Source organism: Nicotiana tabacum, chromosome 15 (genome assembly GCF_000715075.1).
Source record: "Nicotiana tabacum cultivar K326 chromosome 15, ASM71507v2, whole genome shotgun sequence".
Lineage (NCBI taxonomy): Eukaryota > Viridiplantae > Streptophyta > Magnoliopsida > Solanales > Solanaceae > Nicotiana > Nicotiana tabacum.
In genome coordinates, this window is record NC_134094.1 from 81,898,472 (window position 1) to 81,925,653 (window position 27,182).

A 27,182-nucleotide genomic window follows, 5' to 3' on the forward strand; every position below is an offset into this window, starting at 1 on the left:
TACTTCTCTCTTTCTCTCTCTCAATAAAGACAGGCTGGAAGGATCCAAACCTCAAACCTCACTTACATTATTAACAATTAATAATATTTTCATTCAAAGCAAATCCAAAAAGAAAAAACACCCACAACAAAAGAAAAAGAAAAAAAACATATCAAAAGAAGTCAATGAAACTGAAAATGATGAGGTTTCGTGTTTAAGCAAAAATGTAAGGTGATTTCTTCTCTTTTATCTATTAAATATTTCGTGAAATTAATCGAGTAAAAAAAAAAAACACAAATACTAAAGAAAAAGTTGAGAAATCAGACAACTAAAGGAGATTAGCTTCTTTCCTTTCCTTTTCCCCTTCACCTTTATTTTCTTCCTGCTTCTGCTAAGCATCTTTTTTCTCACTTTTTTGCTCCTCTATCATTCTTTACCTTCCTCTTGGTGAAAAAAAAAGTATTTTCCCTTAGGTTCTCTTGCTTTAATTTGATACTTTGATTCCATACTTCCCTCTTATTTCTTTCCATTTCTTCAGCTGAAACCTGTTAGTAAAATCTTTGATTCTTGATGAGCTTTGTCTCTCTGGCATTGATCATTTGATCACAAAGTCTTATTCCTTTTCTTATTTGGATTTTCTCTTTTCCCCAGAAATTGTGCTTGGAGCTTAAATACCTTTACTGAAATTCTTTGTTGATCCCTTCTTGGTTCTGCTGTTCAAAGCTTAAAAATCCCACTTTTTCTTGTTTTTCATTTCCAAGATTGTGACTTTCTTACTTCTCCAATTGTTGGGTGTCTGAGAATTCCTTTTTTTTTTCTTCTCATTTGTTTGGTTACTTGTAGTTTGTATTCTGTTTGTTTGAGCTCCAAACTCTTGAGAATTTGCTCTTGTTTCTTTTTCTCCTTGTAATGGTCTAATTCTCTGTATTTCCCTGTTAGTTCTTGGTATAAAGTTGTTAACTCTACATCTTTTTTTTTCCTTTTGATTAATTGAATTCTGTGGATCCAATCTAAATTGTGTTCTTGATTCCATGGGACTTTGTCATGGAAAACCCATTGAACCCCCAAAAAACTTGTCTGAAAATCCCATAATTCCCATTGATAATGAGGCTGAATTGAGTTCCCACACTGGGAAAACACCAAAGTTTCCTTTTTACAGCCCAAGTCCTTTGCCTAGTGGATTCAAGAATTCCCCTGCTTCCAATTCTAGTGTAACTTCAACCCCTTTGAGATTTCTCAAGCGCCCATTTCCACCACCATCACCAGCTAAGCATATTAGGGCATTGCTTGCTAGGAGGCATGGCTCAATTAAGCCTAATGAAGCTACAATTCCTGAGGGGAGTGAGTGTGATATTGGGTTGGATAAGAATTTTGGATACTCAAAGAATTTCTTAAGCCACTATGAGCTTGGAGAAGAAGTGGGAAGAGGACATTTTGGTTATACTTCTGCAGCTAAGGGGAAAAAAGGGAGTTTGAAAGGGCATGATGTGGCTGTTAAAGTTATCCCAAAATCAAAGGTTTGCCCTTTTATGCTGTTTTCCCTATTTAAAAAAAGGAAGAATAGTAGGAGTTCTATTTCTATATTTTGTTTGATTGCTAAATCTTGTTGAAGTCTTCATTTGTCATTGCTGCTGATTGTAATTTTGACTGGTCGAGATGTCATCAATTCTAAGTGCTTTGAGGTGCAAAGTGTTTGGTGACTTTGAATGAGCTGCAGTCTTTCTGCAGAAATATAGTAATAGTCGGATATTCTCATTGTTTCGATAAGTGCTGGTTCCAGAAATGGTTGATAAGGATGGCAAGTGGGCTAGATAGATTTGTTGGAACTTCCATTATTAGGTTTATGAGAAATTGACCTTGGCCAGAAGTGAAAATTATTGTGGATTTTATGTGGACAGTCCAGAATATCTGATATTGGATTTTATGTTGTATAGTTTGGTACCTATCAAGAAAAGAAAAGGTTAACTTATAGCCCTGATACTGTTTCTAGTTACTGAAAATATTCTGGGTTTATCTATTATTACATAGAAAAGTTGAAGCAAAGCATTATGTGGAAGATGATTCCAATCATTTTCTTGTCAACTGTGTTTACATGATGTTATCCTGTTATTTGCACGCCGAAAGCAGTATTGAACCTGATTATATTTGTTCTTTCATTTTAATGAAACTGAGGAATCCTTTGCAGATGACTACAGCAATTGCAATTGAGGACGTAAGGAGGGAAGTCAAAATATTGCGTGCTTTAACAGGACATAGGAATCTGGTCCAATTCTATGATGCCTATGAGGACGAGGAAAATGTATATATAGTCATGGAGTAAGTTAAATTAGTCAATCTTAATGATGTTTTTACTTTAGTTATGTTGAATTCAGAATGTGTAGACCTTCTTTCAGGGTAACATGTCAATGTTATACTTCAGCATTCAAAAGAAATATGATCTTTTGTTTTCTATTAGGCACCTTAATTACATGATGGAGATCTGTAGACTACAGATAAAAAAATTGTTTTATTTTGGTCTACATCCTTCCAAATGTTTGCATTGGCTTGAATAATTAATGTTGGCAAAACTGAAATAAATGGTCGTCATTCATCGGGAGCTAATTTAACTTAGGATTTTTTTGGATGTGCAAATGATTTAATGCCAGCAATCTTCATGGATGATATGAGTTTTCTATTGTCAAGCTAGTTTAATATCAGAGTTGTAGATTAAGATACATAAAGAATCACCCTGATTCATATTTCCAATGTTTTTATAATTGTTTGCCAAACCAGGAGAGATATCTATTGTAGTTCATCAATTCTAGCTTTTATGTTTACCCACTTGTGTATACTTATCTTTGTGAAATCTTCTTCAGGTTATGTAAAGGAGGAGAATTACTGGACCGGATACTTGCAAGGTGCGTACTTAATATATTTTCAGCTTTGCATACTTGTTATTCTATGTAAATGTCCTGACTTCCGATTTCTTTTGAAGGGGTGGGAAATACTCAGAAGAAGATGCCAAAGCTGTCATGGTGCAGCTTCTCAGCGTGACATCGTACTGTCATCTTCAAGGGGTTGTTCACCGTGACTTAAAGCCTGAGGTAATGAATTCTTTTTATTTCCTTATGACATATCAATAATCAACCATTCGTTGCAATATGCCCTCTACTTTGGTTTAAAACTTCTGTTTCTAGTAGCAGATTACTCACTTGAATGGCTAGGCCTACCTAACAAGTTATTGTTGAACTATAAGTTAGCAAGAAAAGTATATCCAACTACGAAAAGCTCGGCAATTTTATATTTATTGATGGTACTTAATCATTATTTTCAAGATACTTGAAGGAAAAAAAATGGGGGAAAATCTTTAAGGTTTTTAAACTTTTTGATTAAATGATTGAACTTCCATATTCAGTTTGGGTGGGGGGGGGGGGGTAGTACTGGTTGCTGTTTTAGCTCCAGTAAATATCTGACATGTATCCTTACATATTAGTTGAAGCATTATGAAACGCATAGTGCAATCAATAAGGAAATCTAGTAAAACTTGTGTAGAATTGCTTCACTACCGTAATCGGATATCTTATTGGTATATTCTTATATTAGTATAGCTTCTTCGTCTACGTGGAATGGAAATAAATCAGAAGACAGTGTCTGTGAGAACTGGTTAGTAATTTGTTGATAAAATTTTCTTGATGAATAGGGTCAAGTTTACTGAGGAAAGTGTTGCACTAATTTTGTCGATGGACATTAAGTGCACGAATGCAAGCACACTAGCATGATTAATAACCTCAAATATCAAAAGAAAACGCTCAAGGCATCATCATTGTAGCAATTATACGACTCTCAACATCATAACTGATATATTAAAATTGTGCAACAAGTTACAGTAGATGAAGTGAGTATTCATGGATTCCATTTTATATGTTCAATTGTTCATATAGGATATCTAGGATCCTTCTCAACTAATTAGGTGACTAAAAGAGCATTCACGGGAAATTTTCGGTAACATAATATCACATGATGAATGCTGATAACCCAATCATAATTTTGCATAAGCCCCTGTAAAGTATTGAGAGAGTCAAATCAGCTCAACCAAATCAAACTGCTTTTGGAGGTTTGTCTACCGGGCAGACCACTGAAGAAATTAGTTATGCTCTGCATTTGTTCTTACAGTGTCTGCTAGAAATGTCCGGGGTTTCTTCTAATCCCACCCTATAAGTGAAACAAATGTAGTGTCATTTCTTTCCTCCCTCGCTCTCTGACTCATATGCTCTTTTTATTTCTTTGGTTTCTGAACTCATTATATTGACAGCTGTTTTTGGTGTTTTATTCAGAACTTCCTTTTTGTTTCTAAGGATGAGAACTCTCCTTTAAAGGCCATTGACTTTGGTCTTTCTGATTACGTAAAACCAGGTAATGTTAATGCATACGACGTTTTTATCATTTTTATTCTGTTCTTGTAGCATGCCATAGTTGACTAATGGAAATATTGGCAGATGAAAGGCTTAATGATATTGTTGGAAGTGCATACTATGTTGCTCCTGAGGTTTTGCATAGATCTTATGGAACAGAAGCAGACATGTGGAGCATTGGTGTAATTGCCTATATTCTTCTTTGTGGAAGCAGACCTTTCTGGGCACGAACAGAGTCTGGTATATTTAGGGCCATCCTGAAAACTGATCCAAACTTTGAAGAAGCCCCTTGGCCCTCTTTGTCTTCTGATGCGGTAGACTTTGTAAAAAGATTGCTGAATAAGGATTACCGCAAAAGGCTAACTGCAGCTCAGGCTCTCAGTAAGTCTCCTTGTACAATGTCAATTTTGGGTATATCCTCTCAGCATCCTGTAGTAGAACTTATAATAGTGGAGTAAGGATATAGCTCTACCAGTTTCAAGTTCCTTAATGTCCTTGTCAAGTCTTGTCTCGAGAAGAACTCATCGCCGTCATAGATGAAGCTATAATGACTTCTTGAAATAACCAAATTACCTATGTGGTTTCATGTTTGATTATCTTAGTAATTTATCAGATTTTAGCTGTATTATTGATTTCTTAACCTGTCTCATTACTTGTCTAGGTCATCCTTGGTTGGCTGGTTATCATGATGTGAAGATTCCTTTGGATATGATAGTATATAAGCTTGCAAAAGCTTATGTATATTCGTCTTCTCTTCGAAAAGCTGCTTTAAGGGTATGTAAATCTGTTCTGGTGGAACTTGTCTTCTAAGTTCAGCAGTCATATAATTTAGCCAAAAAATCTAATATGAGCGCTTCTGTAAGTAGTGCCATGCTTTTTTAGGCATGTTAAGGTCATATAAGTTCTTTTATGTTTAGTTCCTGTTATATTTCTTCGATCTCTTTCCATCGCCCCTGCACCAAATAGCTAAGGGAGCATGATGTGATCAGCAAGGTTCTAATATAACCTATTCATCGTTTCTGTGATCCTGTAAATATGTACGGAAACAGATTTGTCCTGTTACTGAGAGATTATAGTATATAAATAGCAAAGAAATGCAATGTCATAAGCATCCGTGTGCAAGATGCTAGTCTGTAGATTATCCATATTGTACAGGAACACAATCTTGGAGTAATATGAATGATAGTATTTTGACTTGTTAAAAAAATGTTAGCCGCTCGATTGGTTAGCCGTATGATTTATCGTTTGCGGTACTGTAACAGGCTCTTGCTAAGACATTGACCATACAACAACTAGCTTATCTTCGGGATCAGTTTACATTATTAGGGCCAAGCAAAAGTGGACTTGTAGCTCTACCAAACTTCAAAATGGTAAGCGCTCTATCCTCAACCATCATCATTACTGAAAAATAAAAAGAAACTAAACAGAATGTTGACTGATTTTCTATTTTTCTTTCAATATACCTTTTCTTTATTTACGATTCTCCACTACTGAAATGAGTTCAATGACTTGGCAGGCTGTGATGAAGAACTCCACCGATGCAATGAAGGATTCAAGGGTTTTAGACTTTGTCAATACGGTAAGCTTAGGAAGCTCCTTTGATTTTATCTTGTTGAAGTTTTGAAATTTATCCTTACAATCCTGATGGACATAGTGAAGTAATGACGAATTTTATTCACCGACTTTTTTCATGTCCCGAGCAGGTTAGTTCTCTTCAATACAGAAAGTTGGATTTTGAAGAATTCTGTGCTGCTGCAATAAGTGTACATCAGCTTGAGGGAATGGAAAGCTGGGAGCAACATGCTCGTCGTGGCTATGAGTTCTTTGAAAAGGAGGGGAACAGGCCTATTATGATAGAGGAACTTGCCTCGGTACATTCTCCCCCCTCCCCCTTTTCTTATCATGATTCTAATATGGTGGTGGCATGACTAAACTTGCCCAAATTGAATTCTGAACTTCATTAACTGGAGTATTGCAAAATTGCGGAAACATCTTTAATTCTCAGCTTCTAGCTTACTAATTTTAACTATATTTCTTCAAACAGGAACTCGGGCTTAGTCCTTCAGTTCCAGTTCATGTAGTTCTGCAGGACTGGATAAGGCATTCTGATGGGAAGCTCAGTTTCTTGGGATTTGTCCGGCTTCTGCATGGAGTTTCTTCGCGTACATTTCAAAAAGCTTAGAATATAACCTTCCTTTATGAACTTATCCAATGCTTCATCTAGCCTTCAGACTACTAAATCGAAGAATCAAAGTCTTTTTGCTTGATCGAATGGTGGCAAAAGATGATCTGTTAAATGGTGAGACAGCTGGTTTACGACGAAGCTACAGATCCTATTTGATAATGCATGGCATTAGCAGCATATTTGGTGTCAAGTCTTATTTTGTCATGTAATTCTTCTATTCTTCGAATGTTGGATGGCATACCACTTAAGAGGATTGTACAGAAAAGTGTAAGTAGGGTCAGAAAAGACAGCTGAAAGCTGAGATGAGTTTTTGTGGCTTCTGGAGGGTAAAGCCTTGTTTACCATTTCGCTTAGCTTAATAAATTCTCTCTTTTATTGTGTCTGTAACCTTCTTAGATTGTCAATATATGGACAGCCATTCCGCAACTGCAGTCAGTTTTGCTTGTGAGTTGGTTTGGATATGTGATTGTGGTGGCTTAAGACTTCACTTCATGTCCCGAATTGGCATTTCTACTGTTAAAATAGGCTTGCAACTCTTAATCTTGGGTTTTTTGTTTCCGATTTTGTTAATATTCTTTAGGAGGCACAGATGATTTATAATCTCATAATTTTACAAAACTCATTAAATTTTGTATTAACTATATTAATTCCTTAGCCAATACAACAATAGTAATAATTGTTTTTGTTCTGTATAATATTACTACTACTACTACTACCTCACACATTCGTCTGAAAATTTTGGTTCAAATGTATAACGTTGGAGGGTGAAATGCTTTTGTCTTTTGAGCAAATGATAGGGCATTTACCAAAATCGAAATGATAGGAGGTTATGTGCAATTGATGCATACCTTTTTAGGGGCAATTGCTTTTGAGCTTTGAGTTTTTCTTTGTTTATAAGAAAAAAAGAATTTGTTGTCTGGCAGTTGGGAGTTTTACTTATAGGTAAATGTCCCACCAACATAATTTACTCTTAGAAATTATGATCCATAGTAATTTCATCAGGAGTTTAAACAACTAGGTTTGGTCCAAGGAGGGCCAATAATCCTCAGTGAAATGATTTAAACCTTTGAGACAACGGCAGATACAACAGTTATATTTTAATGGACATAAAACTATTTAATGCGATAGTATAATAGATGATTTATTCTATTTTTGTGGCATTGCGTAAGTAAATACGATTTTCCAAAAAATGTTCACTTTTGCCTCAATATTTCAGTTTTATTTTAGAGAATACCATAAACATGCAAAACGAATGTGTAGAATTCACCTTAACGATAAAGCATAACGAAAAGTTTTTATTATACATGCCATAGTCACATATATCAAATACGATTTATAAGTGGTATATGCCGAACGCGATTTATAAGATGTATTTGTTGAATGCAATTTATGTTCGCTGATAGACATGCCTCATAGTTTATCTATCCTCAATTCCTAGTTGGATCCTCATTCTTTACATAATTTTTTTTTTAAAATTTTAGCTCTTCATAATTTTGATAGAGAATGATTTTTTTAAAAAAGGTTTCTCCTATCGTAGGTTAAATAAAATAAAGAGTTATTCTTCGATGTAGCATAAAATATATTTACCAAGGCCTAAAAAAATTAATTGATAAAGCACTATTGGATACACATATGCATAACAGCATAAGTGAATTTTTATATTTATCAAAGAACACCAGTGAATCTCTATGTTTATCCGAAAAAATTGACAAATCATTATTATATAAAGGTTATACCATAGAGGAGAAACTTCTTCTTCTTTTTTTCATATAAGCCATTCCCTATTAGAGAATTATAAATAAAACGATAATTTTTTTAAAAGAAAATTAATACTTATGTAACTAATAAAAATGTCCAAAAAGGAAATGGAGAACGGGGATATTTTTTTAAGGTAAAATAGCCTCTGAACCACTTAAACTGCACTCATTTGTCAACCCAATAAATGAACTTATGATTTTCCCCTTTAGACAATTCTACTTGTTCATTTGCATAATAATAAACTTGTTTGACCGTTGACCGTAGTTGCGTGGCAAAGACCCAACTGATGTGGTCAAGGTATGTGTTAATCACGCTGATAGAGCGCGTGAATAGACTTACTTTAATGAAAAAAAATGTACTAAATTCAGAAAACAAATACTAAAGGATAAAAAAACAAAATTAAAAAAAATCCCCAATGCCTACCCCTTTCTTCCTGATTCCCACCCTCCTCCATTCTTTTTCTTTTTCCCCCACCCCTTTTTCTCGTTTCCTGTTTCACCTTCTTAAGATGTTTAGATTTGCGGTGGGTAGGCAAGGATGCGATCAAACTTGCGATATTGAATTACAATTTTGAATCAACCAACCATTTCTATGTTAAAGACTTATTGTACATCTCTATTTCTCTGTAATTTATGAGGTTAAGAGATGAATAACATGGGCTTTAATTTCCATTTATGGACTTTCAAGCAAGGGAATATTGATGAAATATATAGAAGAACCGATGAGATACTTTTGAAGAAAATTAAAAAAATTATTTTCGAAGAAGGCGATGACTAGCATATGATTTTTCTTTTTAGTTAGTGGCGCTGTGTTAATAGCATGATTGTGGTGGTGGTAGTGCATTGCTGGAATAAAATTACAGAGGAGTATTTTTGTTTGTCTATTATAATTTATGGGTGGCCAGGTGGTTTATTTGAGTGAGGAGGGATTTTCTCGGTCGTGAGATTGTGATGAGACTGGTGGTTTGAGGTGGTGGTTTTGTTGAGGTTTTTTGTTTTTAAGATGAAATAGTCTTAAAATGAGAGTGAATGGGAAATGGAGGGAAAATAAAATTTTTTGAGTAAAACTTTAAGTTTTCCCCTCTTGACAATGAGACATTGTCCCATATTGGAAGAGGAAAAGATTTTTGGTGGGTATATATATAATTGCTCTTCTTGTAGCTCTTAAAGAGTTAAGAAGAAAGCAAGCCTCGCGCCGCCGTCGTCGTCGCTCGGCTCGGCTTCGGCTTCGAATTTGGTCAAATGATTGATTGATTAATTTTTTGGACCAAATTTATTTGTTAATAATAAATATTAACGTAAGATTATCCGCATTTGTAACAGATATTTTCCAATCCGTGTATTGACCACCAGGCAGCCGCCTAATGCTCTTCCCACCATGAATGTGCTTGCTCCACAAACAAGTACTTGCTCCACAAACAAGCTAATGCTTGCTCCACCATGGATGGTGGACGATTGTTCTTCTTCAACACTGGCTGCTATATATATGTGCAGCAGCTGTTGAAGAAAGAAACAACATACAATACACAAGACACAAGACTGAAATCGCTCAACAGATTTGGCTATATATTGCACTCCTTCCTCTCAGCATTTCCATACGATTTTCTGAGTTTCTACTCCTTCGTTCTGCATTGTTTTAACTTCAAACAAAGCAACTGTAAGTGTGATTTGCTACCGAACTTTGTGTTCGCTGAAACACTGGGGTTTGAAGTACCGCTACACCAGTGTGTGATTCGTTCTATCCTGGGAGGAAATAATCCATTATCTTGGGTACTAGGAGGGGATTAAATTCCTTAAGGAAACACTGTGAATTCAGTGGGCTCGAATTAATTACTGTTTCATTATGTTAACTTATATTTTGCAGAATTATTATTTACAAATACAGCAATATTGGCGGGACTAACAAGTTTGAAGTGGTGTGGTGATTTGCGGTGGAGCAGAGTTGGTGATTACTATGAATCAAAAGAGAAGAAAAATAAATAGCGAAATAGCCTAAATTAATAAATTAGTTTATAAAAGAGGGTCATGCAAAATACATGTCACAAAGTAATAACCGAAGAAAATTAGTAGGATCACAATTTACAAGTGTTAAAAAACTATGAATGAGTGAAAGATATCACAGTAGAAAGTACTAAATTTTATCCACGTCAGTAGCAACGCATGGTCAGATGTGTTTAATAGTACTCAAGTCATTAAGTAACGGTGCTTTAAAATGTGATGCAAGTTTAGGGGCTCTTAGGCCTTTTTGCCTTTTCTTTAACATCATAAATATAGGTCGTAGACTTGTAGTTGAAGATAAGTACTAAACTGAAACATTTAAAAATTTGAGGAACCAATTTGAGTTTCCTCTGGATCTTCATATTTATTTGTTCCTCTGCTACTCAAGAATCAGAAATGGCGATCCAAAAAACCCACAAGGCAAAGCCAAAACCAAGATCCTCAACACTCATACTCACAGTTGCAATTGCAGCGATAACGTTACTATACATTGCTTCACCATTAGTTTCCCCAAATGGGTTCTCTTTTTCAACTCCAAAAAGCTTAAGAAACTCAGTGTACTCTAAAAACCATAAACAATTTAATGGGCCTCACAAGTACCTTTATTGGGGCAATAGAATTGACTGCCCTGGAAAACATTGTGATACTTGTGCAGGTTTGGGTCATCAAGAATCAAGCCTTAGGTGTGCTCTTGAAGAAGCTATGTTTCTTCAGAGGTACAAAAAATTCATGGTATCTCAATTTTGGGTTTCTTGATAATTGCTAATTTAGTTTGCAAAGTTTGAATCTTTTTTATGTTGAAGTGGGTTTTACTTTGCTACATGTTTGTTTCTTGATTTCTTTAAAAAGGAGAAATTTTTGGTTTAGTATTTTTCTTTGTAGCTCAGCTCGTAGTGGATTCTTTACATAAGCAGGTTATGAATACAAAAATGTTTTTTTGTATAGTTTACGGAGCATTTGCTGCTGTTTTGAGCTGGGCTGGTGTAATAGTAGCATTTGTTGATTGAAGCAAATAACAAGAATAGGATTTGATGATTGCTTGTTTCCCTTATTAGGAAAAAAATAAATAATAGCATTTGATGATTTTTGAAGGGGAGCAGCGGGGCAAAGTAAAGTTGTCTCTGTGTGACCACGGATTCGAGCCGTGGAATCAACCACCGACGCTTGTGTTAGGATAGGCTTCCTGCATCACACCCCTTGGGTGCGGGCCTTCCTCGGACTCTGCGTGTATGCGGGATGCTTCGTGCACCTAGCTGCCCTTTTTTAGCATTTGATGATTGTTGCAATTTAAGTGATTCTTTTTCCGAGATTCAGTTCTTGTTACCTTGTGTAATGCATGTATTCAAGGTCAATTTAATGTCTCTGTTAGAAGTATACGGAAACTTCGGAATGTTTTGAGAGAATGAAGTCTGCATCTTGGATTAATCAGCTGTTTCAACATATGTGAGTGGTTCAGATCTTACCTTTCTTTTGTGTTTATATAGGTCAGAAATTTAATCTATTCAAAAGATGGTACTCTTGAGTTTTGAGCGCATAGGAATTCTATGCCCGTTTCATTTGGTCATCCTAGGATCATTTATGCTAATAGTATGGGCATAAGACTTGACATGCATGCAGCAATTAATATTATATTACTGTGAATTTGGTTAAGCACATATCTGTGTGTATGGAATTCCATGTTTGTGTTGCTTCCAAGCCAGAAAATCTGCAATAAGGCACCAACGATTTTTAAGTTGTGTTAACAGTCCGAGCATTTATAGTTTTGATGTTCTTCTTATCTAAGAATAGACTACTGCTTTTTGCAGAACGTTTGTTATGCCTTCAAGGATGTGTCTCAATCCAATCCACAACAAAAAAGGGATTCTTCATTGGTCCAGCAATTCAACCACTGAGGAAAGGTGCATTTTCTGTATAATAGCCACGTTGCAATTCATAGATTAGGTTGCATCGACTTCTGAGGAAAGGTGCATTCTTTATTAATGGCAAGGTGGAGTTTGTTAATTAGGTTGCATCCAACAGTATGTAAAATGTATGTATGACGGTATGAGAAAATTGATTAATTGTCTCTTATAACTTATCAAAACAATATAAAAATAAATATAAAAATATTGTCTCTTGTGGAATTTTCTGGTTTCAAAGAAAGGTAACCAACCAAAATAGAACTGCAGAGTATGTGTGTGATAACCATAGTCGTGCATGGCCCTATGCAGTAATTAGTGTTCAAATATTGTTTTCTCAATTGTGCCTAAGCTATATGTTACCTTTTCAAAAAAAAATAAAAAATTTGTGCCTAAGCTACAAAGAATTCGGTTTGTGCTAATGTGATATGCCTTTGACAAGCATATGAATTGTTTAACAATATTAGCTTATAAACTTCCTTTATGTCCATCTGATTGCCAGGTGGGGCGATAGTTCGTGTGCTATGGATTCTTTGTATGATGTGGATCTCATCTCTGACACTGTACCTGTAATTTTGGACAACTCCGAAATGTGGCATCATGTCCTGGCAACAAGCATGAAGTTAGGTTCTAGAGGGGTCGCCCACGTTGAAGGAGTTAGCAGGACTGATCTCAAAGAAAAAAGTTTGTACTCAAACATTTTGCTTATCAATCGAACTGCAAGCCCACTTTCTTGGTATATTGTTGCCTCCCTTCAAGTGATACAATATTGGATTGCTCGAGTTTCTCTTTTCTCTTCTTTATTTTTCTTGTCTAGTGGAAGGATGGTATCCTTCTAATATTAGAGGCTATCCATAGATGAATTTAATTCCATTGTTTTTCCAGATTGCAAAACCTTTAATTTAATTTGTTCAAGAAAACGAACAAGAAGATTAGCTATGCGAGGATTAGTTCACAACAGCTGAAAAGTCATACTATTAGTTATTTTTTTGGTTTGTTCCCTTTATAAACCAGTTAGACTTTAAGTACTCACTCATGTGCAAGCTTTCATTTGCTGGAAAAATGGAGCTTGTAATAGGGGATAAAATGTTCTGAAAATTTTCTGAATCTTATATGGATCTACTTTTGAATTCGGATAGAGTTACTGTATAGTTAATAATGGTAATCATTCAGGTTTGCGGAATGCAAGGACAGGAAAAATCACAGCTCCATTCTTCTGCCATATTCGTTTCTTCCTTCAATGGCTGCGGAAAAACTACGGCATGCAGCAAAAAAGGTTAGTTAACTGCATGCTTTTCACTTTTTCAATCAAACTATTTAAATTTACTTTGGCACTCTATCATCTATTTGTGAAATTGAAATCCTTTATCAGCGGAAAAACTAGATTGCTATTACATCTCCTACTCTGTTTTCTCGATATATTGAGTCCATTGGATTCAATATCAAACATCATATCTTGAAGCTTTTTGGTTCAAAACTATAAATGCAACTTATAGTTTTTGTTCTTTATTAGCTTCCTTATATAATATGCCTCAAACTTTTCATTTGTTGCATAAGTGGCTGTGTGAGGTTGCTGCCATAAAGGCCCTTTCCATCTCCTCACTGCGATATGTTTTGAAACTACTAATAGATACACTCTCCTGTGGTTTGATGGATTCTGTCATTTTTATAGATCAAGGTGCTGCTTGGTGATTATGATGCTATACATGTTCGAAGAGGTGATGTTTTGAAAACAAGGAAGGACAGGTTTGGGGTTGATCGAAGTTTGCACCCTCATTTGGACAGAGATACACGTCCAGAGTTCATTCTTTGCAGAATAGGAAAATGGGTACAGCGTGGGCGAACCCTTTTTATTGCTTCTAATGAGAGGACACCAGGCTTCTTTTCTCCTCTGGCTGTGAGGTTAGTGATCTTCCAACTCATGTGTTAATCGTCATGTCCTCTACCAGATTAATATGCACTGTTTCTTTTGGTTGCTTGAAGCTATATAACTCTTATTTCCTTATGGTCTTCCTAAAACTCATTAGCCTGTGTCTCAGTCCACTATTATAAAAAAAATTAGTTTCTCTAACATTAGAAGTTCTCTACATTTTCTATTGGCGTATAAATCTTTAACAAGACTATACCTTTACTTTATATAAAATCTGTTACCTTCTTTAATAAAAAAAACAAGACTATACTTTTACTTAAAAAGAAAACATCTGCTAACTTGTAAGGATCAGACAGAAGCAAGTTCCTGGTCAAACGAATAGTGCTGGTTGTAGTAGGAGAAAGTATCAATCATAAAAGCTTGTGTTTCATTGCTGCATGTTAAAATGCATTTGATCATCTACTGGAATACCTTAACTACTGCAGGTTTAAATTTTCTAGTCTTCATGCGGACGTCATGATTAGCATTGCCTGCTATAATCTTTGTTCTGGTACCTACTATTTGCAGGTACAAGCTGGCCTATTCATCAAATTACAGCAGTATCTTGGATCCAGTGATTGAGAATAATTACCAGCTCTTCATGATAGAAAGGCTTATTATGATGGGAGCAAAAACATTTATTAAAACAATGAAAGAAGATGATACTGATCTCAGTCTTAGCGATGATCCTAAAAAGAATACCAAGAAATGGGAAATACCTGTTTATACAAGAGACAACGAAGAATGTTAGTTCTCAGATGCTTAACTGGATTCTTTTGAGCATGCTCGTTTCATTCTTTACACCTTTTCACTCAATTTTTGTTTATTCACTTGTAAATCAAAATTTTCTTTGTGAATGTCAGAGTTGTTAGGTACTACTTGAGAGAATAGCCTGTTTCTACATGTTGTATGTAAATTATCATATTGACTTCAGTGGAATCAATTGCAGATATGCAAAGTATTGTTTGAGTCATTCTTTGTTAAATTCTTGAAAATTGTGCTGCCCTGATCAAGAAATGTTAAATTTATAGATATGTTGATATATGTAATATCTACATTTACGTTTCTTGCAGTGTGAGATTTAAAGAATCTCTTGTTTTAGAGACTCTTCATTTCAAAGTACCATAGTTATTCACCAATTACACTAAGTCACTAATTAATTGTTATTGAAGAGGAAAAACTCACAAAGTTGGGGAAAAAACAGGTACTCTAGTACTCATCCCAAGAAAATCATATGAAAGTCACTGAAATACTTTAAAGGGGTCGTTTGGTTCCCTCGTACCAAATGAGCCCTAAAATCATTATTATAACACAAATACTCATACCTTATTTTGAAGAAAGAAGACAAAAAAGAAAAGGAAAAAGTATTTCTCTACCTTTGGACCAAGTAGGAAACAGATAGAAGGAAGAAGCTTTATTTCATCTTTCTTATTACCAACTAAATTTTTCATTATGCACAAAAATACATGTTCTTACAAGATCTCTTCATTCTATATATATATTTGGAAAACCTCTAGCCTCTACACAGAGGCCAGAGGTGAGCATAAATTCAAAACCTCAATTATGCTCTCTTTATAAGCTGCATTCTATTAAAAATCAGAATAGCTGAAAGGGAGCCTCTTCACAGAAAAGAAAAAGGGAAAAAATGGAGAGCTCTCAACTCTTTGTGTGCTATTCCAAAGTGCTGCTAGGCCAGAGGCTCTTCCACAATGAAATCTCTTTGTCACTATAAAGCTTTCTGATTCCTCCATAAAAACCATCTGCTTCATTGCCCACTTCTCTGTGTTCCTTTCTGTTTATCACTATTTGCCTCCATCTCGAGCCGGGGGTGTACTGTTTGAACTCCAGTAGCACTGTGTCTGTGAATAAAACTGGCCGTGAGAATGGTAATCATGAAATTCTCATTCATCATACGTACAGGTTGAAGACATAATTAAGTCTTTCAAAACGTGCTCTCTCTAACAGTTTAAGCTTCTAGATGAGATAGTCATGCACTTCAATACTTTCACGAAACATACAACACGATCTCCTAGTCTTCTCCCTTTGCATAATGAGAAGATACAGCATGATTTCCTAGTCATCCACCCTTTGCATATTGGACTTCTTCTCTGCTAAAAATGCATCCTAGAGTCTAGTACATTTTATGAAGTGTGTGACATGTTACTTCATGTTTGATTGCAACTACGAATCAAACACAATTTTAGAGTGTTTGCGCTTACCAGTTTTAGAGATGCAATGTAGAGATTATAATTCAAAGTAAGTTGATCTGGAGCTACTTATGATGGAAGAAGCATTATATAAGAAACTACACCTAATTCTTTATCCTGATTTTGATCTTTGATCAGCACACTTTATATACTTCAAAAGAAGCCTAAAAAAGTTTCGCCTTATTTTTGGGACTCGACTAGTGTATCAAATGAAATGGGGAATAAAAGAAACTACTTTCAGTGTTTTTCTAAGAAGAAACTAAACAGAGATTCTAGAATTATTTAACCATGATTTTCAATTGTTAACATTAGAGCTCACAATATATTACTGTTATGAAAGTTTTAGAAAAGATGATTCTGATATTTAGTGATTGAAAGGTCAATCTTTCTTACCACTGGAATGGCAATGGCAATTCAATTCGTTGCCATTACAGGACTCCAAGTGTCCAACAACTCCATACCACCAACCTGCAGTACAATTTAAGAGTATATTTCAATGCCAATCAGATTAAAAACAAAGTCATGAAATCAAGAAAGTGCTAAATTCTAATGGAAAAACAAATAGCCTTTAATTTGACCAAAAAACACACCATATGGGAACTCTTTGCTTTTTCTCCACTGAATCTCAAAGTGATCATCAGGTTTCAGATCATTTAAGCAATCTGATATATGAAGAACATAAGGAGGAGTATCAACAGTTGGTGCTCTTAGCCTATTCCATTCTATGTTTTCCTCTACTATTCGCCTCCCCTGTGTCGGATACCTGCAAAATTAGTCCATTCATAATCAGGCTAAAGGATTAAAAGAAAAAACAAATCTTGAATACATCTAGAGCTGTCAAATGGGCGGGTTGGGTTGATTTTGTGCGGGACGAAATGGGCTGAGTCAATCCGCCCCAACTCTTATCAAGCTTTAATTAATGTGTATTATTTTCTTATGAATTGTTTAATTATCAAATAAAAAAATTTCTTTTATTATGGTCATATATAACATATATAAAAAAAGATTATTTTAAAGATATTTTAGCAAAGTTACTCATGGATCAATTTAGGCTAAAAATCAGCCCAACTTTAAATGGGCTAAGAATATGCTGGATCAAGATGGGTTGAGTTTAACAAATGGGCGGGTTGGGCGGGTCAAATAGCTCAAATTGCCACCCCTATAATTCATCTATCTTCCTCATCCAAGGGTAAACTTTTTACCTTGCTCTGAAGGTATTTGTGTTACAATCATAGCTAACTTCAGCATCATAACAAGATAGCGTAAAACCAACATGGCCATTCTGCACCTTCAAAAGAAAAAACATTATCTATCAGCACTTAGGTCAAGAGATACTAAAAGAATCAAGTTTTATATAAATAAAAGAAAAATGTTTGTAAAAACTACAGGTAACAACCCATGACTTCTGGAATTAGTAACCTAATGCAGGTAACCTAGTACAACATGATATTGGTAAAAGTTGTTACGCAATTATCAGTGTATAAAAGTTAAACTCTTCTGCAATTACCTCGCGGTTAAAAACCTGAGCTGAGAACCAAAACTTGCCAGACTCAAGGGAGAGATACCAATCCATAATTGAGCTCATTGCTGAAGAACTTCTAACCTTGCTGTTATCTTCATTTCCTTTTGATCTGTTCCATAAAAGTTGCCTAATTTCTGAAAATTTCCCAAGTAAATCTTTCTTTTTTCTTGAATTTTCCAAGAGGAAAACATTATTTCTTGAGGCAATGTAGCATTGCCATTCTCTATAAGCAGCAGATCCTATCAATGCACCCCATTTTTCCTTCATATGTTTCTCCCACAAATGATCACTTTTGCATTTTTCTCTCAAAGAACTGCAAACTGCAGCCATACTACAAAGACCATTTGGTGGAAGCCTCTCGAAGATACATTCCAAAGTCAAATCAGGCAATTCCAGTAAAGAAATCTCCTCTTCCTTCTCCACAACATTCTCTAGTTTTGACTTAACAGGTTTTTTCATTAGAGGCAAATTCAAGTAACTAATAGCATTCCTACCTTTTCTGAACCATGAATCCAAAAACTTTAAAAACTCTTCACAAAACCAGAGATTTGAGAAAGCTCCCATTGTATTCTTCCAAGTAGGAAGTGGCTTAAGAAATGACTTAGAAAATAGTAGGATGAAAGGAAAACAAGAAATCAACAAAAATAGCATTGCACTCAAAAAAAAAAAAAAAATTTGCTGAGCCAAGAAAATTCAAGAACTGCTGCAATGCTAGAGAGACACACTAGTTTTATACCACTATATAGTAAAAAGGGTAAAAAGCAAAGTGCTTAGATTGTGCAAATTTTGGCGGAGTTTTCAAATGGGGTTGTGGCAAAAAGTACAATTAAAGAAAGTGGGCATAGGTAGATACACAGCAGGCAAGCTTTAATTGTTGTGACTCACAAAACCACACAATTCACTGAAGGAAAAACCAACATTAAAGAGGTTGCTTCTTAACTGTTTTGGTATCCAGCTACAGTGAATTGCCCGCCAGAGATATGAGGAAACAAAAAATTGTACTATGACACATCTTGTGGGGTCAAATGCAAGCCAAGATTTGTATACTTTGGTTATTAAACAAGAATAAAATTGTAGCAAGAAACTCCCCTCAAAGACTCAAGTTTTATCAACTTTGGTAATACCAATCTTGATGGTTCCTCAAGTGACAATGAAAGACAAACAACAAACGGTTTTCTATCTATGTCATATAATATATAACAAGACCATTTGTTCACAAACCAAGAAAAGTAAAAAACAGTCTTAAAAAATTTGGAAGATAGTTGAAGATGAGGATGAATACAAAGTGGATCATCAATTTCATCCAAGATTTTGTCAGGACTAATAAAATGATTCTCTATTTAAACTAGTGTCCTAATAACCTGTTGACAGGGTCAATAGGTAAGACTTTAGACTTAGGTAGCAGAGATTAAAAAGGTAGTTGTCACAGTTCACCTAGTCATTACCCAATTTTTTTTGTTTCTCGTCCGGTGTCCCGTACTCGTATTGGGACCCAATTATCTCCGAATTCGCGCCGTATATGTCCCATTTGAGGGAAGCGCTCCCTACCAAAAAAAATTTCATATCCAGAACTCGAATTCGAAACCTTTCGAAAAAGGGAAGAGCAGCCCATCAGCTACACGTATCCTTTGGTGGTTACCCATGTAGTTATGAGACCTCATAGGAAGGTAGCTGAAAGTTGCCTAACTTCTACTCAACTACACAAGAACAACTGTAAGGACCACAGACACAACCATGTGGAATTAAAATAATGTGGCAGACAATCTCACCCTAAAAAATATGAATAAAAAAATATTCGCTTCGAAATATTAGTCGTTTTAACAAATTAAAATATTTGACATTTAAGTCATTTATTACTTTTTTCTAAGTCTTTCCTTACTGTGTCTGAGTTGATACAGTGTTAATTAAGATATGATGTTTTTACAATGAGAAAAAAAGGATTACAGAGATATTTTTATAATTAAGACTATTAAATCTTTTTTGCAAAAATTTTAAATGGCAAAGAATATATGAATTGGAGATTGTACAAACTAAATTAGTAGGGTACGTTATTTAATGTTTAAAGACTTAACAACATTGGTGGACAAGTTTTTATATGGTTCACTGGTTAAGCAACTTTGTAGCTTTCTTTTATTTTCCTTTTCTTTATACTTTTCTCGACTTTAATGCCCTCGTAAGAAGGTTGTGATTATTGTCATAAAATGTCACGAACCAAATTATCCCTATGTAAGATGTCGTGATGGCACCTAGTCTTTATGACTAGGTAAGCCTAATATTACAAAAAAACATAAAGAAAAACATAACATTTTTAAAGATCAACAACATATTGTGAATTGCCAATAGTAGTACCACTCGGCATATACAAAATAATTTCTCAAGACCCGGAATATCACTAAGTCACAAGCTGCTATAATCTATGTAGCTCTATACAAAAGTCTGAAGATAATAAAGAGAGTCTCTAGGCGAGGGAGTAGAAGGGGACTCCGAAGATCTGCGGACGCAAGCAGTGGTACCTTAAAGTCTCCTAAAATCAGCAGCACGTACTAACCCCGAGGCTGATAGCTTGCACCTGGATCTACACACGAAAACATGTGCAGGGAAGGGCATGAGTACACCACAATAGTACCCAGTAAGTGCCAAGCCTAACCTCGGTCGAATAGTGACGAGGTCAGGTCAAGGCCCTACCGGAGTAGATATAATAAATTAAAGAGTAAAAGATATAAGTAAAATTTATGGTGACACAGTTAAAGAGATTTTCAAAAATTTAATAGTTAAGGGGAGCCCTCGGCTCAAAACAAGGTAAACACAGTAGAAAATCTCCCGGGATGTCGTCCTGTAGTTCTGAATAAATATGCAGTACATGGGGGATCTCCCGGAATATGTCTGTAGTCCCAAAGTAAATATGCAGTGCTGGGGGATCTCCCGGAATACGTCTGTAGTCCCAAAATAAATATGCAAGACAGGGGATCTCCCGGAATACGTCCGTAGTCCCAATTTAATTATGCAACGCAAGATGAAATGGCAGGTATGGCATCGAGTTATACAGTTTATACTGAACACAGATAAGGAAAATAGGGATTTAACTAAACATGGCACACAGAATGTCAAATGGCCAGTTAAAACACGTAAGCATGCTTTTCTAGTCTAAACTATACAATTAAACATATTAGTACAATTTAATAAGAGAAGCAATTTATGATTTAAAAAGGATAAACAAGATTTTTGTAATAATAGCTCGTGTACGTACTCGTCACTTCACGTACACGGTGCCCACAAACCAAATAATATCAAGATATCCTAAGGGGGAAGTCCCCAACACAAGGTTAGACAAGCCACTTACCCCGAACCACATCAAATCTAGTCTGAATGACCTCAAATTTTACACACAGGTCACAAATGACACTACGAACCTACAGCCACTTTTGGAATTCCATTCCGAGCTCGATATCAAAATTTTCACTATCGGCCGAAATCACCGAAAAATTAACTTTCGCCAATTCAAGTCTAAATCTACTACAGACCTCCAAAACACATTCCAGACGCGCTCCTAACCCCAAAATCACTCAACGGAGCTAACGGAGTCGACGAAATTACATTCCGGATCCGTCTTTACACAGTTCCGACTACGGTCCAAACTCTAAGGCTTAAACTCACAACTAGGGACTAAGTGTCCCAAAACTCTCCGAATTCCATAACCAAACACTCTGGCAAATCCCAAAAGCAGAAACAAATATGGAGAAAGCAGATATTAGGGGATCAGGGCTCTAATTCTCAAAACGACCGGTCGGGTCGTTACATCCTCCCCCTCTTAAAACAATCGTTCGTCCTCGAACGAGTATAAAGACATACTTGAAACTGTGAAAAAATGAGGGTACTGGATGCGCATATCCTGCCCAGTCTCCCAAGTCGCCTCCTCGACCGGCTGACCTCTCCATTGGATCTTTACTGAAGCAATATTCTTTGACCTGAGCTTTCTGACATGCCTGTCCAAAATGGCTACTGGCTCCTCAACATAAGATAGATCTTTGTCTAACTGGACTAAGCTGAAATCTAATACATGAGTCGGATCACCGTGATACTTCCGGAGCATAGACACATGGAATACCGGGTGAACTCCTGCTAGGCTGGAAGGCAAGGCAAGCTCATAAGCAACCTCCCCAACTCGCCGCAATATCTCAAAAGGACCAATGAACCTCGGGCTCAGCTTACCCTTCTTCCCGAACCTCATGACGCCCTTTATAGGCAATACCCGAAGCAAGACCCGCTCACCAACCATAAATGCTAAATCACGAACCTTCCGGTCCGCATAACTCTTCTGCCTGGATTGGGCTGTGCGAAGTCTCTCCTGAATTGCCTTCACCTTATCCAGGGCATCCTGGACCAAATCCGTACCCAACAATCGGGCTTCGCCCAACTCAAACCATCCCACTGGGGACCGGCATCGCCTACCGTACAAAGCCTCATACGGTGCCATCTGAATGCTGGACTGATAACTGTTGTTGTAAGCAAACTCTGCAAGTGGCAAGTATTGGTCCCATGACCCTCCAAACTCCATCACACAGGCACGGAGCATATTCTCAAGAATCTGAATCGTGCGCTTGGACTGCCCGTCTGTCTGAGGGTGAAAGGCTGTGCTCAACTCCACCCTAGTAAAGTCTGAAGATAATAAAGAAAGTCTCTAGGCGAGGGAGTAGAAGGGGACTCCGAAGATCTGTGGACGCAAGCAGTGGTATCTTGACGTCTTCTAAAATTAGCAGCACGTACTAACTCCGAGGCTGATAGCTCGCACCTGGATCTGCACACGAAAACATGTGCAGGGAAGGGCATGAGTACACCACAATGGTACCCAGTAAGTGCCAAGCCTAACCTCGGTCGAGTAATGACGAGGTCAGGTCAAGGCCCTACCGGAGTAGATATAATAAATTAAATAGTAAAAGATATAAGTAAAATTTATGGTGACACAGTTAAAGAGATTTTAAAAAATTTAATAGTTAAGGGAGTCCTCGGCTCAAAACAAGGTAAACACAGTGGAAAATCCCCCGGTATGTCATCCCGTAGTTCCGAATAAATATGCAGTACATGAGGGATCTCCCAGAATACATATGTAGTCCCAAAGTAAATATGCAGTGCTGGGGGATCTCCCGGAATACGTCCGTAGTACCAAAGTAAATATGCAGTGCTGGGGGATCTCCCGGAATACGTCCGTAGTCCCAAAATAAATATGCAAGACATGGGGATCTCCCGGAATATGTCTGTAGTCCCAATTTAAATATGCAACGCAAGATAAAATGGCAGGTATGGGATCGAGTTATACAGTTTATACTGAACACAGATAAGGAAAATAGGGATTTAACTAAGCATGACGCATAAAATGTCAAATAGGCAGTTAAAATACGTGAGCATGCTTTTCTAGTCTAAACTACACAATTAAACATATTAGTACAATTTAATAAGTGAAGCAATTTATGATTTAAAAAGGATAAACAGGATTTTTGCAATAACAGCCTGTGAACTTACTCGTCACCTTACGTACACGGCGCCCACACACCAAATAATATCAAGATATCCTAAGGGAGAAGTCCCCAACACAAGGTTAGGCAAGCCACTTATCTCGAACCGCTCAAATCAACTCGATATCACATTCTTGCCACGAGTATCCGACTCCAAATGGCCCGAATCTATTCAAAACAGTACAATACCATCAATACGCGCTAATGGAATGAATCCCACAAGAAAAACTATAAATTAGGTCAAAACCCAAAATTGACTCAAACCCGGCCCCCGGGGCCACGTCTCGAAACCCGACAAAATTGACGAAACTAGAAAGCTCATTCACTCACGAGTCTAACCATATCAAATTTACTAAAATACGACACCAAATGGTCCTCCAATCCACAATTCAAACTTCCAAATCCCTAGCCTCCAACTTCCAATTTTCACCTTAAATACACATTAACTAGGTGGAAAAATACATAGCAGGGCAAGATTATTGACCAAAAATAAGCACAAGGAACTTACCTCAAGAAATGCCTTGAAAATGCTCTCAAAAATCGCCCTAACCCGAGTTTGCAAAGCCAAAAATAATAAAAATCGCGAAACCCTTCGGTTTTAATCACTGCCCAGGTATTTCCGCACCTGCGGAACCTAGGCTCGCTCCTGTGGGTGCACTTGTGCGGAAAACGTGCGCATCTGCCCAATTCACTTGCCCCCCTCTGCCTTCGCACCTGCGACGAAAGGGTCGCACCTGCGTGCGCGCGCCTGCGGATATCCCTTCCGCTTCTGCGCATTTGCGGGCATTGCAGATGCAGAACTTTCTCGCACCTGTGACCCCAGGCCAACTCTCGATTTCTCGCATCTGCGCTTCCATCTCCGCATGTGCGAGTCCGCTGATGCGCACAAATTCTCCGCACCTGCGGAGACTGCCAAGTCCAACTCTTCTCGCACCTGCACCTCCATCTTCGCATGTGCGGCTCGTGCACCTGCGGTCTCTTTTCCGCAGGTGCGAAACACCAGAACCAGCAAAGGCACCAGATTTTACCTAAGTTCAAATTTCTTCTCGTTAAGCATGAGGCCCCCAGGACCTCAACCAAACATACCAACCACTCCTAAAATACCCTACGAACTTAGTCGGGCCTTTAAACCACGTCGAACAATACCAAAATCATGAATTAAGCACGGATTCAAGCCTAAGAATTTAAAACTTTCCAAATTCTACAAACGACGCCGAACAACATCAAATCTAGTCCGAATAACCTCAAATTTTACACACAAGTCACAAATGATACTACGAACCTACAGCCACTTTCGGAATTCCATTCCGAGCTCGATATCAAAATTTTCACTATCGGTCGAAATTGCCGAAAAACTAACTTTCGCCAATTCAAGTCTATATCTACTACAGACCTCCAAAACACATTCCGGACACGTTCCTAACCCCAGAATCACTCAACGGAGCTAACGGAGTCGACGGAATTCCATTCCGGATCTGTCTTCATACGGTTTCGACTACGGTCCAAACTCTAAGGCTTAAACTCACAACTAGGGACTAAGTGACCCAAAACTCCCCGAATTTCATAACCAAACACTCCGACAAATCCCAAAAGCAGAAATAAATATAAGGAAAGCAGATATTAGGGGATCGGGGCTCTAATTCTTAAAACGACCGGCCGGATCGCTACATAAAATCTGAACGAAAATGACTAGTTAATTCGTCTGGATCTGGAATAACTAACATTTTATAAAGTTTAAGTTATATTATATATTGCATGTTATTAATTCTTTATTTTTCGAACTACCATATTAGGCTAATGTAAAGTTATTTATTTTTGTAGGTCAACTTATAAAATAATGTAGAAAATTCTTTACCTATTAGTGTACATAACATATACTCTACTAAAAATTGTTTGAATTATCTTCCTATTCATTGTTTTAATATTCTGCAGAAAAAATGAAAAAAAAAAAGAAAGACAGATTTGACTGGATTTACAATAGAAAGATATTGAGCCGTATTTTTGGTAAGTATCACTTTTTTATGTAATTTGCCCTCGAGGTATTAGTGACCAAATAAACTTTTATAGTATTAAATCTTTAATATACAACATGACAAACATGAGGTTTATAATACTTTTGTGGAGTTGATACATTATGAGAAATTTTGTTTGAGCTCAATGAAATTGTTGAGTTTTTTTTAACTACTCATCTGTCGAAACATATATAGAAATCATATTTGAGCAATCAAAATTTAAAAGCGATTTTCGCTACATTATTATATTTAAGGTCCAATTTGAACTTTGTACATGATTCGAAATTTTGTTACACATAATTTGTGACGTACACAACGGATGATGGGCTAATGAGGAGACGCCAAAGAAAAAGGACTTGATAGATTTTTAGGTCGGTAAGCTTCCGGAAAATGATATATATGACATTATAAGAAATCTTATATGAGAAAAAAGACAAGAGAAAGTGAAGGATTATATAATAATCCAAATGTCACGATCCAAAAATTCCACCAAAGATTGTGATGGTACTTAACCTCCTAGACTAGATAAGTCAATCACACAATAATATAAAAACAGTAAAATAAGATATAATAAGTCTTAATTTAACATAAACAACGGAATAAAGCTCCAACAAAGCCAATACAGTGGTACATAAGTCAAACTCCTAAAACCAGGTACTATAGAGTCATGAGCTCTAAACCGCAAACATAACGAGTCTTAAAAGTACATACTGTATGAAAGTAATACAACGACATGAAGTAAGGAAGGGGACTCCAAAGTTCTCTGACGTCCATGTAGCTCTACCTTGACTTCTCTCGAACAATCAAAAACTCACTCACGAGGTTTGTTGCCTCCAACACCCAGATCTGCACAAAAATATGCAAAAGTGTAGTATGGGACAATATATATTCAGTAAGTATCAAGACTAACCTCGGTGAAGTAGTGACAAGGTTCAAGTCATGTGATACTCACTAATCAAAGGGCATGTGAAATATATTAAATAACTGGCAACAAGAATATAACTGGATGTAGTTCCACCAACTCAACAAAACAAAAGTTATCAACTCATCACAAGTAAATCAAGTTTTGACTTTTATATAAATAACCTTGGATTCGTGCTCTGATGGTTTCAATATATTCGTACGATGCTTTTGGACTTAGGCGTATGTTTAGATTTGGATTTAGAGGTTCCTAGGATGTTTTGGCTCTATTTGCCAAAAGCTGACAATTTGAAGGTTTAGAGAGTTCACAAGTTTGATCGGGAGTTGACTTTGAGGCTATCGGACTCAGATTGTTATTTCAAGACTTGAAATAGGTTTGTTTTATCATTTGAAACTTGTGTGCAAAGTTTGGCTGCATTCCGAGTCGGTTAAGCATGACTCGGACACTTGGTTGCGAATATTTGATGTTCTTGTACTTGAAGGCATACTACATGTGTTTTGGTGCTTGATTCTTGTTACGGATGTTATTTTAGTGCTTTGAGATTACAAGCAAGTTCGTATGTGGTTTATATACTTGTGTGAATACTTAGTGTAGGGCCCGAGGGTGCTCGGATGAGTTTCTAATTGATTTTGGATTGAGTTTTAGAAGTTGGAAGATTTGTTAGTGTTGTAGACATTGCATTTGCAATGGTCTGTTCGCATTTGTAAAGTACACATTTGCGGACTATTGATCATGTTTGCATTGTGGAGCTGTGAAGGCTAGTTTTGCATTTGCAAAGTTGGTGTGGCAATTGTGACATCCGCATTTGTGAAGGGTGCTTCGCATTTGCGACGCTTGGTCGCATTTGCGAGGTTCCTAATCTTAATTGCAAAGTCTGCTGCTCAAGGAACAA

At 36.6% G+C, this 27,182-nt stretch overlaps 3 protein-coding genes across 5 annotated transcripts; 2 read left to right on the top strand and 1 right to left on the bottom strand.

Moving 5' to 3' along the window:
• Positions 1–100: 100 nt before the first annotated feature.
• On the top strand, positions 101–6,981 carry LOC107804306 (CDPK-related kinase 7-like). Its single transcript, XM_016628213.2, has 11 exons — positions 101–1,496; positions 2,165–2,295; positions 2,835–2,876; positions 2,954–3,062; positions 4,293–4,371; positions 4,455–4,751; positions 5,032–5,144; positions 5,633–5,740; positions 5,887–5,949; positions 6,074–6,241; positions 6,415–6,981. The coding sequence occupies exons 1-11, from the start codon at positions 1,011–1,013 to the stop codon at positions 6,550–6,552; spliced, it is 1,734 nt and encodes a 577-aa protein (XP_016483699.1). The 5' UTR covers positions 101–1,010; the 3' UTR covers positions 6,553–6,981.
• A 1,715-nt stretch (positions 6,982–8,696) lies between these two features.
• On the top strand, positions 8,697–15,078 carry LOC107804396 (uncharacterized). Of its 2 annotated transcripts, XM_016628374.2 has the most exons (7): positions 10,900–11,026; positions 11,658–11,753; positions 12,116–12,208; positions 12,711–12,944; positions 13,382–13,484; positions 13,881–14,110; positions 14,646–15,078. In XM_016628374.2, the coding sequence occupies exons 2-7, from the start codon at positions 11,713–11,715 to the stop codon at positions 14,866–14,868; spliced, it is 924 nt and encodes a 307-aa protein (XP_016483860.1). In that variant the 5' UTR covers positions 10,900–11,026; positions 11,658–11,712; the 3' UTR covers positions 14,869–15,078. The 2 variants fall into 2 exon arrangements, with proteins under 2 accessions (XP_016483797.1, XP_016483860.1); XM_016628311.2 differs by lacking the exon at positions 11,658–11,753 and having other exon boundaries at positions 8,697–11,026.
• Positions 15,079–15,518: 440 nt separating this feature from the next.
• LOC107804531 (F-box protein At2g26850) lies at positions 15,519–19,497 on the bottom strand. 2 transcript variants are annotated; one of them, XM_016628473.2, is made up of 5 exons: positions 17,832–19,497; positions 17,527–17,612; positions 16,915–17,087; positions 16,718–16,792; positions 15,519–15,976 (listed from the first exon to the last, which is right to left on the bottom strand). In XM_016628473.2, exons 1-5 carry the CDS (start codon positions 18,495–18,497, stop codon positions 15,789–15,791), a joined length of 1,188 nt encoding a protein of 395 aa, XP_016483959.2. In that variant the 5' UTR covers positions 18,498–19,497; the 3' UTR covers positions 15,519–15,788. The 2 variants fall into 2 exon arrangements, with proteins under 2 accessions (XP_016483959.2, XP_016484020.2); XM_016628534.2 differs by having other exon boundaries at positions 17,527–17,606; positions 17,832–19,006.
• Positions 19,498–27,182: the final 7,685 nt, after the last annotated feature.

Coding starts and splice junctions, on each gene's coding strand:
- LOC107804306 (XM_016628213.2), top strand. CDS start 1,011: ATGGGACTTTGTCATGGAAAACCCATTGAACCCCCAAAAAACTTGTCT. Junction 2,296..2,834: donor AATGTATATATAGTCATGGA/GTAAGTTAAATT, acceptor AATCTTCTTCAG/GTTATGTAAAGGAGGAGAAT. Junction 5,741..5,886: donor CTCTACCAAACTTCAAAATG/GTAAGCGCTCTA, acceptor ATGACTTGGCAG/GCTGTGATGAAGAACTCCAC.
- LOC107804396 (XM_016628311.2), top strand. CDS start 10,707: ATGGCGATCCAAAAAACCCACAAGGCAAAGCCAAAACCAAGATCCTCA. Junction 12,209..12,710: donor AATTCAACCACTGAGGAAAG/GTGCATTTTCTG, acceptor TCTGATTGCCAG/GTGGGGCGATAGTTCGTGTG. Junction 12,945..13,381: donor ACTGCAAGCCCACTTTCTTG/GTATATTGTTGC, acceptor GTAATCATTCAG/GTTTGCGGAATGCAAGGACA.
- LOC107804531 (XM_016628473.2), bottom strand. CDS start 18,497: ATGCTATTTTTGTTGATTTCTTGTTTTCCTTTCATCCTACTATTTTCT. Junction 17,088..17,526: donor ACAAATACCTTCAGAGCAAG/GTAAAAAGTTTA, acceptor CTAATTTTGCAG/GTATCCGACACAGGGGAGGC. Junction 15,977..16,717: donor TTGCCATTGCCATTCCAGTG/GTAAGAAAGATT, acceptor TTTTATTCACAG/ACACAGTGCTACTGGAGTTC.